At 45.0% G+C, this 14,536-nt stretch overlaps 1 protein-coding gene across 1 annotated transcript in view; it reads left to right on the plus strand.

Annotated features, from left to right (window-relative positions):
• The first annotated feature begins 5,071 nt into the window (after window positions 1-5,071).
• Window positions 5,072-14,536, plus strand: part of LOC117715905 (inactive pancreatic lipase-related protein 1) — a 14,532-nt gene continuing 5,067 nt past the window's right edge. The window contains exons 1-10 of the mRNA XM_034512698.2: window positions 5,072-5,175; window positions 5,258-5,306; window positions 6,388-6,542; window positions 6,907-7,032; window positions 8,445-8,579; window positions 9,950-10,058; window positions 11,038-11,157; window positions 11,258-11,377; window positions 13,339-13,457; window positions 14,534-14,536. The exon at window positions 14,534-14,536 is cut by the window's right edge and continues 127 nt beyond it. Coding sequence (XP_034368589.1) covers window positions 5,258-5,306; window positions 6,388-6,542; window positions 6,907-7,032; window positions 8,445-8,579; window positions 9,950-10,058; window positions 11,038-11,157; window positions 11,258-11,377; window positions 13,339-13,457; window positions 14,534-14,536 — 936 coding nt within the window. The 5' untranslated portion in view covers window positions 5,072-5,175. The remainder of the gene's footprint in view (window positions 5,176-5,257; window positions 5,307-6,387; window positions 6,543-6,906; window positions 7,033-8,444; window positions 8,580-9,949; window positions 10,059-11,037; window positions 11,158-11,257; window positions 11,378-13,338; window positions 13,458-14,533) is intronic.

The raw sequence follows: 14,536 nt of genomic DNA on the forward strand, positions 1-14,536 counted from the left end.
CCCTCCCTTGAGACCCTGTTGACTGACTGAGCTGGCTTGGTCAGACAAACTCCTGGCCAAACTAATAAAAAGAAGACCCAAATTAGTAAGATTATAGATGGGAAATGGGAAGTTGCTACAGATTCAAATGAAATCTTGAGTTTCGTTAAGGAATTATGTGTGAAATTATATGTTCCCCAACCCTGAAAAATTTAGAAGTAGAAATTCCTAGACATATATGACCTGCTAGAGTTAAATCAAAGAAATATAAGCAACTTAAGCAGACTCGAATGAGCAACAGTAGAGAAGCCATAACAGTGTCCACACAAAAGAATATCTCAAGACAAATTCACTGCTGAATTCTACCAGACAGACTATTTACACACAGTATATACCACATACACAAATACACCATACACGACACACAACACATACACATACCACTCTCACACACTACACAGTACATACACCACACACATAACACGCAATACTCTCACACACCACACACACACACACACACCACACATAACACTCACCACACACTACAGACACTCACCACACTCTCACACACCACACAGTATATACACCACACCATATACACACACCACAATACACCACACACATAACACATGATACTCTCATACACCACACACACCATACCACACACACACACCATACATACCACACCACACACCTAACACATATCACACACAACACTCTCACACACCACATACTACACACACCACACCACACACACTGCACACACCATACACACCACACTCTCACACCATATACCAATATACCATATATACCATATACACACAATATACACCATACACCACACACACACACCACATACACCACACACATAACACAACACACACAACACTCTCACATACCACACACACCACACGCACCATACACACCACATACCACACTCTCACCATATACCACACACATAATATACACCATACACAACATACAACACTCTCACACACCACATATCACACATACAAACACCACATACACACACATACCACACTACACTGTACATAGTATATACCACATACCACAGACACTCAATCACACACTTACATCACACTCTCACAAACCACACACCACCACACACACACACCACACACACCACACATACCAACACATGATTAAAAAAATACCCTGAAGAAAGAAATTAAAAGGATACTAGCATGCGGGGCGGTGGTGGTGCACGCCTTTAATCCCAGCACTTGGGAGGCAGAGGCAGGCGGATTTCTGAGTTTGAGGCCAGCCTGGTCTACAGAGTGAGTTCCAGGACAGCCAGGACTACACAGAGAAACCCTGTCTAAAAAAAAAAAAAAAAAAAAAAAAAAAAAAAAAAAAAAAAAAAGGATACTAGCAGACAGAGTCTCCTGCTCGTGGATTTGCAGAATCAGTGTTGTAAAGAATGGCTCTCCTGTCTAAAGCAATCTCCCAAGTCAACACAAGTTCCTCAAAATTCCAATGACGTTCTTCACAAAATAGGAAAACAATCCTAAAATTCATGTAGAAATACAAAAGCATTTCCAAACAGAAAGCAGTGCTGAAAGTACCATAGTTGATTATCTCAAACTATACTCCAGAGCCATAGTTAAAAAAAAAACACACACACACAGCACGGTACCGACACAAAGATAAACATGTAACTCAATGATGTAGAAAACAGGAATAAAGGACCTGCACAGATATTGACATGTGGTGCACATACATACACACATGCAGGCAAACAGCCATACATTAAAAATGAAAAAATTATAATATTGATTTTTAAATATTGTATCTTTCCTCAGAATGGCTACCATCAAGGAAACAGATTAATTCTGAGAAGGAAGTGAGGAAGGAACTTGTGTACACTGCTGGCAGGAATATGAACTAGTGTAGCCACTATGAAAATTGGAGTGGAGGTTGCTCAAAATCTGACAATAGAAATACATATGATTCAGCTGTACCACTCCTGCTAAGTACACAATGGGCTCCTAATCTACGCACCACAGAGATAACATGCATATTTATGTTTATTGCTACACTATTTATAAGAGCTAAAAGATGGAACAAGTTTAGCTGTCCATCAACTGAAGCATAAAGGAAACATGGTACCTACATACAATCAGCCATGAAGAAATATTTCCGGCAAATGAAGGTGATTGTGTTGTGTTAAATAAGCCAGACTCAGAATGACAAATTTTGGGTGTTTTCTCTCATATGCAGACACTAAATTTGTGTGGGGGAGACATGAAAGGCAAGCAAGAATTCTTACAGAGGAGTATGTGGAGGAGGAGGAAGATACGCTATATGCATGGATATATACGATGAGTCGACACTGATAAAACAGAATTCAGATGTCATATTTCAATGCAAATTTCAGTGCAATAATAGATTCTGATCTGATTAGTTTGGCTTTGCAGGCAGAAACGTGGTGACAAAGCAAAACCAGAGACACAGCTTGGGTTGGTCACTTCAGAGTTATTTCCCTGTATAGCTAAAGCAAGGGGGACTTTCCTCTTGTGGTTATTTTTGTTGACTAGACTCTCCTGCTTTATTGAAAAGGTAACTGGCCCGTTTCATCATTCACTTGGGTTATGTGACTTATAACACACATAATTCTGTTTGGTGCTAACAGTGGATGTTTATAACTACTGTTAAGTGAATTTTGTGGGCGGGCACAGTCCTGGAGTAGCCTCCCGTTCTAGGCCCCACAGATTATAACCAAAGCATTTCTTCCGAGTAATGCTCCTGCAAGCATGCTGTTTGTTCAAATCAATGACAGTGTGAGGCTTCACTTGAACAACAAAGTAGGACAGGGTCACCTCACAGTATGAGATCTGGCACCTCTGGACAGGCTTAAGCTTATCCCTCAGCTTTCCCTCTGTTTATAGGACTATGGGTCATCTAGAGTTTCTGTGTTGTATCTGTCCTCATTATATTCTCTTCCCTCAAATCTACCCAAGCAGCACTTCAGTGGCCGTAGAGTCTAGATTTAAAGAGAAGGCAACCGTTATGTTGCAGTGGCATAATTACTATTGTGCCATTGCACTGTGTACTATGTAGTAACTAATGGTTACTATTGTAACCATTGTGCTCTTGCCGTAAATCAGACACCTAAACCAGTGTAGCAGAATAGAGAATTCATAAGAACTTTTGCATCTGCGGCCTGCCAGTTTTTAACAAGGGAGCCAAAAGCATATACTAGAAAGTGAAAATTCTCTTTAATAAATTGTCCTTAATTGTTTCAGGGAGATAATATGTCCACCTGGAGAACATCCTTCAAAAACTCTCTTCCAGTGTATGTAACAATGGACACAAAATCGATACTGAACATTCTAGTAGAAAATATATGGGAAGTGTTTCATGACCTTTGTCCAGACACATATTTCTTATCTTTGACCCCAAAATTACAGGCAAAAAAAAAGGGGAGGGGCAAAAAATTAGTAGGCTTGCGTCTTTACTCATTAGCTGTGTGATGTATTTCTCTTTGTGCCTCAGTTTCTCTATGCATAAAGGGACACTAACAATAAGTCCTGCCTGGTGTGGTAGCTGTCAGGGCGAAATGAGGTCATTAGAGCACTGCTTGTACTTGAATCACAGTAGCTGAAGGTAGCTGTTTCTGTTTTGGTTTTTGACAAGGTCTCTTGTAGCCTGGGCTGGCCTCATTCGCCGGGTAGTCAAGGAAGACTTTGAACTCTGATCTCTTGCCTCTACCTCCCCAGTGCTGAGACAGGAATAACCTACAATGAACACCCTCTGTGTGCAAGGTGCCAGGGGTAGAACCCAGGGCTTCACACATGGTAGTCAATTACTTTAGCAAATCAGGTCCTTCCCCAGCCTGGCTGCTCTTCCTTGTTACTATGGAGGATGGATGACCTTTCTTAACAGGAGGGCCCTTTGACCTTTACCCCAGTTCTTAGGCTATTTTGGTGCATGTACTTGACATAGAAACACATTTAACTTAGAGCGAATCTGGGGCCCCCACCATGCTTGCTCTGTGAGGGCTTATCTGCCTCGTGTGAACTGGCCGGCTGCTTCCAGGTACACAGATCTGAAGGTAAATCGGGGTCTAGTCTGTCTTGCAGCTGTGGAGCCTTTTGAAGATCTGGGGGAACAAACCTGACATGCTGTCGAGTGCTGGATGGGGGGGGGCTGAACCCCAACTGTTCAAATTAGAAGGAGATACCATTGCAGCTGCTTTAAGTACTATGTTTCAGATTGATTCACTGCACCACAGTAGAAACAGGTCGCTGAGGCTGGAGACTGTGCTAGGGTCGTTGGGAGGCCCCTTGAATCTGCCTTCAAGGCTCTTGGGCCTGAGTGTTTCCAGCCTGTAAGGAGAGGGAGGCACTAGAGAGAAAATTCTCTTAACAGATGTTTCCTTTAACTTACCACACTTCTAGGACATTCCTATCTATTATACATGAGAGAGAGAAAGAGAGAGAGAGAGAGAGAGAGAGAGAGAGAGAGAGAGAGAGACCCTTATCGTAGGGCTTGCTGCTGTCTTATTTTATTCTATTTTTTTGTTGTTGTTTTAGTTTATTTTATTGAAGAAAAGATTCATGTTGGAAACAGAAACCAAGCTCTCGACCATGCTGAGAAAGCACTCTGCCTTTGAGCTACAACTAGACCTTTTTGGGGGGGTGGGGTGGGGTGGGGATAATTCTTTTTATTTTATTTTGAGACAGAAAGTGACTTAGTCTCACTAAGTCACTGGTCTGCACAGCCTAGGCAGGCCTGCAGCTCCCACTCTGCCCATCTCAGTGCAGCTGCATGCAGACTGAGACCTGCACAGTGCCAGGTGGTAAAACTGAAGCCGAGAAGCAGAGCTCGCTTGGCTCCTAAGGATTCTCACAGACACACAAGGAAAAGCTTCTTCTGCGTCTTTCAGTCAAGCACTCTTTCATCTTCCCAGGCTTGTGGGAAGATCTGCCTGCCATCCCAAGCTTGTTGTGTGTAAATACAACACACGGGTTGAAGGACAGATTTAAGGTGAGATTAAAGGATAAAGTTCCCATAACTCTGGCTCTCATCACGCACTATTTGCTTGAACTACAGTCCAAACGATAAGGCTGGAACATAAAAAGGTCCTGGTGGGTCCCAGGAGAGCAAGCACCTGGCTCCTGTGACCACATAAGCCACCTTTGGATCTGCATTTCCTCCAGCTGAAAAGCAGAGGTGAGACAAACAGCCCTGCATGCCCCAGAGACTTTGCTCGAACCCGGGCTGAGTATGTTTGATGTCATTGACTTTGTTGTAGATGCCGATCCTCTGGACAATCTCTCTTTTCCTACTGGGAGCAGCTTACGGTAAGCAACACCACAGTGCCCCATGGTTGTTAGCATGTGCTCCGGCAACGCTCTCTAAGGCTGGAGAAAGCTTTGGCCCAGACAAAACTTGCAGGAGCCCCAGACTTTCCCACGGTTCTGGGAAAGATGGTGGAACAGCCTGGGAGAATGGGCTGGGCAATTGATGGGGGATGGTTTCCTATGCCTGGAGAAGCTTGGGGCCTGAATTTTTAAGGGAAAATTCTAGAACATCTAGAAGAGACAGGTAGACTTTTACTGCATTACTTCTGGGGGCGGGGTTGCTCTGCAAATATGCTGGAAGAGTTTGAGAAGGGATTTTGAATGTTTTAGGTTTTTTTCTTTTATTGAAAATAGGTTTTTTTTCCCACGCAATATATTCTGATTACAGTTTTCTCTCCTCCCACTCCTCCCAATTCATCCCCACCTCCCCTCTTCACCCTGATCTACATGCCCTCTGTCTCTTGTTAGAAAACAAACAGGCTTCTAAAAAAAATGATAATAAAATAAAAATAAATCAAAAGCCAAACAAATCTGAATATGACAAAAGTTCCAAACAAGAAAAAGAGCCAACTAACAAGTATAAGCTCACATGTAGAGACATACATGTTCACACACATGCAGAAGTCCCATAAAATCCCCAAACTGGAAGCCATAATATATATGCAAAGGACCTGTACAGTTAAAAACAAATTCATTGTGAAACAAAAGGCCCTTCAAAGATGCTGTTGGAGGGCCTTATGTTATTATGTTGACCATCTACTGCTGGCCATGAGGCCCACCCTAAGAGTGGTTTCCCCAGTGAGACTTTCTTGGAGGAAACTAGACTTTCATTTTGCAAGTGGCTGTCAATTTGAAATAGCTTCTGGGTTAGCACGCCTTGCACAGCCATCATCAGAGAAGCTTCCCCCTGCAGAGATGGGAACAACCAGCCAGACAATCTGCAGAGAGTGAGAGACCTTGAAGCACTCAGGTCCATATCAAACTCCTCCCTCGGGACTGAGGGGCTCTGCTGAAGAGGAGTGGGGTGCTTGGAAGCTCAGCCACAGTAGCTTCTTCTTGAGCCTATCCATTCTCTCCCCAGGAAAAGAGGTTTGCTATGATAACCTTGGATGCTTTTCTGACGATGAACCCTGGGCAGGGACATCTATCAGGCCTCTAAAACTTCTCCCTTGGAGCCCTGAGAAGATCAACACTCGCTTCCTGCTCTACACCAATGAGAACCCAACTGCTTTCCAGGTAAGACTTCTCTTCATGAACTCTAGGGACACCTCCTTATCTTTGTACCTGTCTCCTATGCCATGCCCCACCTTCTGGGTGAGTGGTTCACAGCTGGGTTGTTCCTGCTTGCTCTTTAGCTCTGGTCTAGACATGAGCTTACTGTCCAACAATCCCACAGGAATGTTAGCTGTGTAAGCCCCCATCCCAAACCCAGTGGACGCAGAGCATCAGGAGTGGAGAGGTCAGGATGTCCTCCTGAGGAGCTGACTTAGTACTCAACTTTAAAATGCTGACACAGTGGGCCAGGCAAGGGTGGAGATGGGGCAAGATGGGTTAAAGGGGACAGGTTGGAAAATACATAAACCCTTTCTGTTTGTCACAGACTCTCCAGCTTTCTGACCCATCAACCATTGAGGCCTCCAATTTTCAAGTTACCAGGAAGACTCGGTTTATCATCCATGGCTTCATAGACAAAGGAGAGGAGAACTGGGTGGTTGACATGTGCAAGGTAGGGAACACCTCTCGTAGCTCTGCCCTTCTTACCTATCTGTCGCTCTTTACACAGACACAATACATAAGCTTGAAAGCAAAAGATCTTCAGGACAGTTCAAATGCTTCTCTTCATCAAACCCCAGTTCCTCTCCCATTTCTAATCCGCATTTGCAGCCCAAAGCAGGAATTTGCTATAGGAACTCACCCTTCCCCCACGGCCAGGCATCCTGTTTAGCTGTGGTTCCGGAAGTACTTACTGTTGTCTGGAGTGTTTGTATTTCTGTAAATGAGGGACTGTGGAGTTTCATTTGTCCAAATTGTCTTCACATTCCAAGAGTCAGAGGCATGTGTCTGTGATCACGTATTGAAGACACAAAGGACTAAGGTTGACAGGGTGACTTTGAAGAGGCCCAGCAGAGAGCAGGACATCAGGTAATAAGGGCAGCCACAGGAGGACACAGACCTACACACATGTGCACATGGAAACAGGCATAGAGGCACATGTAGCTGTACATGTGTAGTCTACACATCTGTAAAACTTAATATACTCCTTTCTTATTATATATACTCCTTTTTAATTATATATACAGATTCCATCTATTTGTCTCAGAAATTGTGCAGCCACCCGCCTTCCACGCATGCAGAAATAACAGCACCAAGTGATAATGTTGACAAGAAAAATTACAATTTGTCCCTCTGCGCCTGTCACCCTCAACCTGTCCTTAATAAACATCTCATTAATCCAGTTATGGCCCCAAATTTTGCAAGATCTGGAGATTCCTTAGGGTTGCTTTGAGAATGGAAGTCTCGAGGAACACGAGCCTCAGAAACTCGAGATATCATATGTGTTAGCACCATTGTCTAAACATTAGACAGGACTCTCAGATGTCGGTACCAGCAGGCATGTGCATAGCCTGGCTGGGCTCGAGGATGCTCTCCTTAATTCCTTGATCTCTCCCACATTACCGCTCATCTATTTTCTATAAGCCCGAAGTGTGTGTTCCCTCCATGAAGTGTTACACCATCTTGCCTGAATAATAATACCCTCCTCATAGCTCAAGAAATGCCCAGTGGCCTGGCGTGTCACCTAAAGGGCTTCTCACAAGCAGAATCATGAGGTCACATAAACACCAGACACCAGACACTACTCTGAAGCCATTTCTTGTCACAACTGGATTCCTTTAAGGCTGTAATCCATCCACCTTGTCAGTTTTTGGTTAAAGAAATCAGAGGGGCTGGCTTTTCCTCCATCTTTAGGGTATAGATTTTCTCTGCTGCTAGATTTCTTCTTAGGGACTTCAGGATCCCCTGGACAGAGTCCAGCCCATCTCAGCACCCCAGCTAGAAGACACAAGGCACCTTCTGATCCCTGGCGGCTGAAATGTGTTCCCCATGCCCTATGACAATACCGTGTCTCTTCAACCCTAGAACATGTTCCAAGTGGAAGAAGTGAACTGCATCTGTGTGGACTGGAAGAGAGGTTCTCAGACTACCTACACACAGGCTGCCAACAACGTGCGAGTAGTGGGTGCCCAGGTGGCTCAGATGATTGACATCCTTGTGGTGAGTGGGTCCTACATGGTGGTGGAGCACAAAGGTGAATTTAGAAGTTATGAAAGAAGCGGATGCCACTTTAGTGGCACATGAGTAAAGGGAGAAGGTACCAGCTAACATTCAGTGCTGAAATTTTATTATCCTCTCCTATTTACAGTTAAAAAAACTGAGGCACAGGGAGGTTGACTAGCTTGCCAAAACACAGAGCAGATGAGTTGAAGACTTGTCTGGGGGCTCAGATCATCCAGCCCCAGGAGCTGCCCATGACACAAGTGGCGTGGCATCCGTGTGAGGCAAAGCCTGGTATTGCAAGGAAAGCCACACGGAGCCGGGGGTGGGGTATGCAACTGACAAGCGTGGGTTTCCTGTGATCTGAGTCCCTGAGACTCTGGGTCCCTATGATCTGGATCACTGTGTTCTGGGTTCCTGTGACTCTGGGTCTCTGTGATCTGGGTCCCCGAGACTCTGGGTCCCTGTGATCTAGGTCTCTGTGATCTGGATCACTGTGTTCTGGGTTCCTGTGACTCTGGGTCTTTGTGATCTGGGTCCCACTCTTGCTGGGAAATCTTTCCTGCCATAATCACTTCAGTTCTTCCCTCCTACCCTGGTCTTTGATCGTAGCTAATACTGTAAGTCTCTTCTTCTCTATGTTAATTCAGGGATTCTTTATGGCCAGTTTCTGTATCAGGTCAAAGTTCCACTAGTCCCTGTCTTCGAGGTCATAGGTCTACAAAGAACCAACTACTCCTGCACCCCTAGAGAAATCAGAACCTGTTGGGTTTGTGCAGGAAGCATTGTGGACCCATTGATGAGAGACCTGTTGAAGGATATCACAGAACAGTACATGGGGATACCTTGGTTGTCTTGTGTTCCTAGAGCACAGGGACAATAGCTTGTGAGGAGGTAGAGGAGGTTAATGGGGTCCTGGGCCTTCAGGAAGCTGCATGCAAGGAACCACGTGACCATGATGAATTAGAGGGTTCTTGGGGTGGGGGAGGGGTACACAGGCTTTGTGTGGGAATATGGGAATAGTTAGTCCACCTTGTATGTGGGCATGGGTGATATTTGGGAAGACTCCCCAGGAATGGGTTGCTGAAGACAGGGTCTTTATATAGCAGTTGGACAAGTAATAAGGAAGATGGGCTACCATGGTATAAGCCAGATCCAGGGGACACAGTGAAGGAAAGGGACACTATTCGAGACCACAATGATTTTTAGCTTGATAAGAGTCTAGGAAGGGCCATGTTGAGTCGGGAAAGCTCTGAGGTTCCTGTCAGGAGCTAGAGTTCAATTCTGAGGCCCCCAGAGAGCAGGGAAAATTCACAGCAGGAGAACCCAGAGTCTAAACATGTCCAGCGTATGTGACCTCTCTTCTCTAGAGAAACTACAGCTACTCGCCTTCCAAAGTCCACCTCATTGGCCACAGCCTAGGAGCCCATGTGGCAGGAGAAGCAGGAAGTCGGACTCCAGGTCTAAGCAGGATTACAGGTAAGGCCCCAGGTCCCATACCAACAACCCCAGAATGGTCACAAGTTCATAGCCCAGCTTAGAGCCGTCCCGAACCCCTTGGCTGTGGCAGGGATGGGTACAACCTGGACGGGGATTTTAGGAAGCTTCTAAGAAACTCATAGGCCATCACTGTTGGCAAGGAAGATGGTAGTTGTGTTTCTCTGTCATACTTCTGTTGGGACCACAGTCATTCCTCCCCAAGGGCAATCCTTCCTTGATGTGGGCCGTGTAGCAGCTTTCAATACCCAGGAAAGCTAGTGTGCAGAGGATGGTTAGTATGGACGTGAGCAAGTAGATCTGAGCAGGGACTACACTATTTACTCCTTGTCTTCTTTGTGAAGTCAGGGGAAGAGGGAAATCTGGAAGTTGCTTCCCACTTTTCTGCTGGTAAAGGTTTCTACCTGCCATATCCTAAGTACTTAAGAAACCCAGTCAGGGAAGCACTAACCTGCCTAAGAGCACATAGATTTTATGATTCCATGTCAGTCTTTGTGCCATATGTTGTATATTAAACTATTTAATTAACAACTATATAAAATTAATGAAATCGTTACCTTCAATTTATGAAATCTTGAATGACTTTTGCAAAGCCAGACACAATTTGCTCCAAAAGTAGCTTAGTAGAAACTTAGAACCCACACAGGCCCAAGACACTGGGTGTTTTTCTTCACTAAAATAAAAGGAAGAAAATGAGAATATTCAATATGAAAGATACATGCAAGAATCTGGTGTGGAAAGGAATCCTTGCTCAAACATAGTCTGAATTTTTTGGTGTGCCTTCCTCTCCTGCCACAAAGAGCCCTATAAATGAATAGCATTGAGACTCCATGTCCTCATGTTCCAAACCCAGGCCATGGACCTGAACTACAAATGTGGTACCGTCCAACTGCATAATCCCCAGCCTGTGCAACCTGCTCTTCATGAACCTACAGTCTGACATGTCTGCCATCCCTTTTAGGACTGGATCCTGTAGAAGCAAATTTTGAGGGCACTCCTGAAGAGGTTCGGCTCGACCCCTCAGATGCTGACTTTGTTGATGTGATTCACACAGATGCAGCTCCCTTGATCCCATTCTTGGGTGAGCCCCGTGGTGCTCTGGCCTCTAATTATGGTGGTGATTTAACCCTAAGAGCCCTGTGCTTCCCAAACCCTGTCTCATTGCTGTACACATATTTTAGGCTTTGGAACAAACCAAATGGTGGGGCACCTTGACTTCTTCCCCAATGGAGGACAGAACATGCCCGGGTGCAAGAAGAACGCTCTGTCACAGATTGTGGACATAGATGGCATCTGGTCAGGTAAAGCCATGGGGGTCAGTCTCATAGGATGTTGTTTCTTTGGGATACTCAGTGCTTGCCATAACTAATCTGTGTGTGTGTGTGTGTGTGTGTGTGTGTGTGTGTGTGTGTGTGTGTGTGTAGGCATGTGAGTGTAGGTATGTGTGTGTAGGGGTGCATATATGTGTAGGACTCGGTGTAGGGGTATGTGTGTTTGCATGGTGGTACATGTGTGTGTGTATGGGTGTGGGGGTATGTTTGTGTGTAGGGGCATGTGTAGGTGTATGTGTGTAGGGGTGCATGCATGTATAGGTGTGTGTGTATAGGGTGCATGTGTGTAGGAGTGCATGTGTGTGTAGTTGTGTATGTGTGTGCAGGTGTGTGTGTAGGGGTGTGTGTGTCTGCTGCCTGTGTAGGGATGTGTGTATGTGTGTGTGTGTGTGTAGAGGTGCATGTGAGGTCAGTGGAAATTTTTCTGTGTTATTCCTTAGACACTATGGACCCTTTTTTAATGATATCAGGTCCCATTGTCCTAGAGAAGTATCTGCACCGTGCCAGCACTATCAGAATCACATGTATTTAGCTTCTTTTTAAACATGGGTTTGGGCATCAAATTCAGGTCCTCATACTTTCAAGGCAAGCATTTTACCGACCGAGACATTTTTCTCCTCAGCCCCCATAGCAAATCTTAGTAATGAAAATGCACTTCCTTTTTAAAAACATAAAATTTTTCTTTCTGCATATTATTTCTGGAAAAAATAACTATGTAGTTCTTACATCTCAGATCTACCAATTCTGTATTTCCTTCAAAAATTGTCCTCCATGTGCTGGAATACATAAGCCACAAAAAAAAAAAAAAAATCAAAAAGCTCTGTACAATCTCAGCCATCAGCTGGAAGTCATCTCACAGAGAATGGGAAGTGGCAAGAGGGATCATGCAGGATGTCTCAGAATTTTCTTGCCAACACCCCCTGTGAATCAGTATTGCAGCTCAGGCCTAGGCAGCTAGCTTCTGTTCTGTCCCTAGAATACGGGTATCCCAGAGGTCTGCATGGAGAAGCCATCTCTACAGCATGAGTCATTGCTTACTTATGGTGAGAAGGGCAGTCACAGAAGGGAGACTAGAAGGAGGACCGTCCACTTGCCCTTGATGAGCACACTGGGGTTAAAGGGTGCTTCCTTCTGTTACAGCACCAATACTATCCATATCAAGAACACAACGGTCATTTCCAGCCATACTAATCAACTAGCACCATTCAAGCTAAAACCCTTGGTGGTGTGATAGAATCTTCCGAGTGTCCATTCTATTCCATCTAAATGGCATGGATGGCCTCTATGCAAACATTAAGGCTTCATGTTTAGACTTTGACTGCTCCATCAGCAATGGAGAGTGGTTAAGGCCATGTCGAGAGGGTTGCTGGGACATTTGTCAGGTGGCTTGGGTGAAGACAGGGAAGAATACTGAGGGAGAGGGGCTAAGGGGAATGCTCAGGTGAAGCCACTGGAAGCTACTTTTACCTTCCTGTGCATAAGAACATTGTGACGATGCCCTAATGTCGACCTTGTCACATCTGGAAGAATAAGGCCCATCTGGTTATGTCTCTGGGGATTTCTAACCTTGTACCTGGACACAGAGGCTGGAGGGACAGTATTGAACCAGATGAACTTGTGTTCATTACAGCTCTCCCCCTTGCTAGCTGGAATCTGTGAATCATTGTGGATACTTTTATAAAAGTGGTACTGGGACATCTGTCTCCTGGGAAACGGGGTTTACACAAACAAGGCCAATGAGGTAACCAGAGCATCACCCCCAATACCCAAAGCCTTGTTTGCTTATTGTCATTATTGTGAATAAATTATGAACTTAAATTCTGGAGATACCACCCCACTCTGGACTTACTACATTGGAGAAAGAGAGGCATAGATCCTGTCACATCCTGCCCCCAATCGCCTGGAGTGACCTCTTGCCTTGTCTTCCCCAGGAACCCGGGACTTTGTGGCTTGTAACCACCTGAGAAGCTACAAGTACTACCTGGAGAGCATCCTTAACCCCGACGGGTTCGCTGCATACCCCTGTGCTTCCTACAGGGACTTTGAATCTGTAAGCTGTTACTCTGCCATGAGCGAAGGGCATCACACACCGAGGTCCTGCTGTATGGAGATCTGTAGTGCCCTCTCTCTGCAGGCTACATCCTGTCCCTCAGAACACACAGTCAGATGAGCCACATAGGAGAGGATGGTCAGATCTGTTCTCTGATGATCACAGATCCACATGAACAGGCGCTTGAGAGGCATCCTGCAGAAGGGTACACTGGAAACTGGCTTAAAAAATAATAATAGAGATCGGAAGGGTCAGGGACATGTCTTTCTGCAGATCAAACATAGAAGGGGATATGTAAGAAGTATCACCCCAGTGCAGAGTGGAGGAAAAGCAGATGGTAGGATTCTCTGTGCCAAGCTGGTCACAGTGAAGAGACAGACACCATGACACACTGCTGCCTGCCTCTTTGACTCATGAGATCCAGTAGGGACACCCTTCATTAGCTCCAGACTTGTGACACCATGTTGGCAACCTAAAGTTGGCTAGGGTTGAAATATTCACAGCATAGAAATTGGCAGACCCAGGGCTGTAGCTGTAGCTCAGTTGGGAGAGTACGTGTTGGCATGCACAAAGCCCCGGGTTCAATATCCAGCACCTTATAAACCAGATATCAAAGCCCAGACCTATGACCCAAGCAGTAGGGAGGCGATAGCAGGAGAATCAGAAGTTCAAGGTCATTCTCTACTATATAGTGAGGTCAAACACAGCCTGGGCAACATATGATTCTGTCTTTAAAAACAACAACAACAACAACAACAACAAAAACAAAAAAAAACAAAAAAACAAAGAGAAGAAAACTGTTGATGAACTCTACAATCAATATGGAGAGTTGACACCACTTTCACATGCCTGCCTGGGAAACACAGCTTACTGCTGTTAGAGGTCCCTGATAATTCTAACACAGAGAACATCACAGCTAGGAATTGTGCTGAGGTGAAGGGAATTTGGAGGTGTTGAGTTCTAACTCCCTTCCCACTGCAAATGGGGGGACTGGGCTACAGGGAATGGAGCATTGTCTTTTTCCAGATATCATAGGAAGATAAACCTGTTTCACAGCCCCCTGTTCTCTTTACCAGAAC

This window comes from Arvicanthis niloticus, chromosome 1 (genome assembly GCF_011762505.2).
Source record: "Arvicanthis niloticus isolate mArvNil1 chromosome 1, mArvNil1.pat.X, whole genome shotgun sequence".
Taxonomy (NCBI): Eukaryota; Metazoa; Chordata; class Mammalia; order Rodentia; family Muridae; genus Arvicanthis; species Arvicanthis niloticus.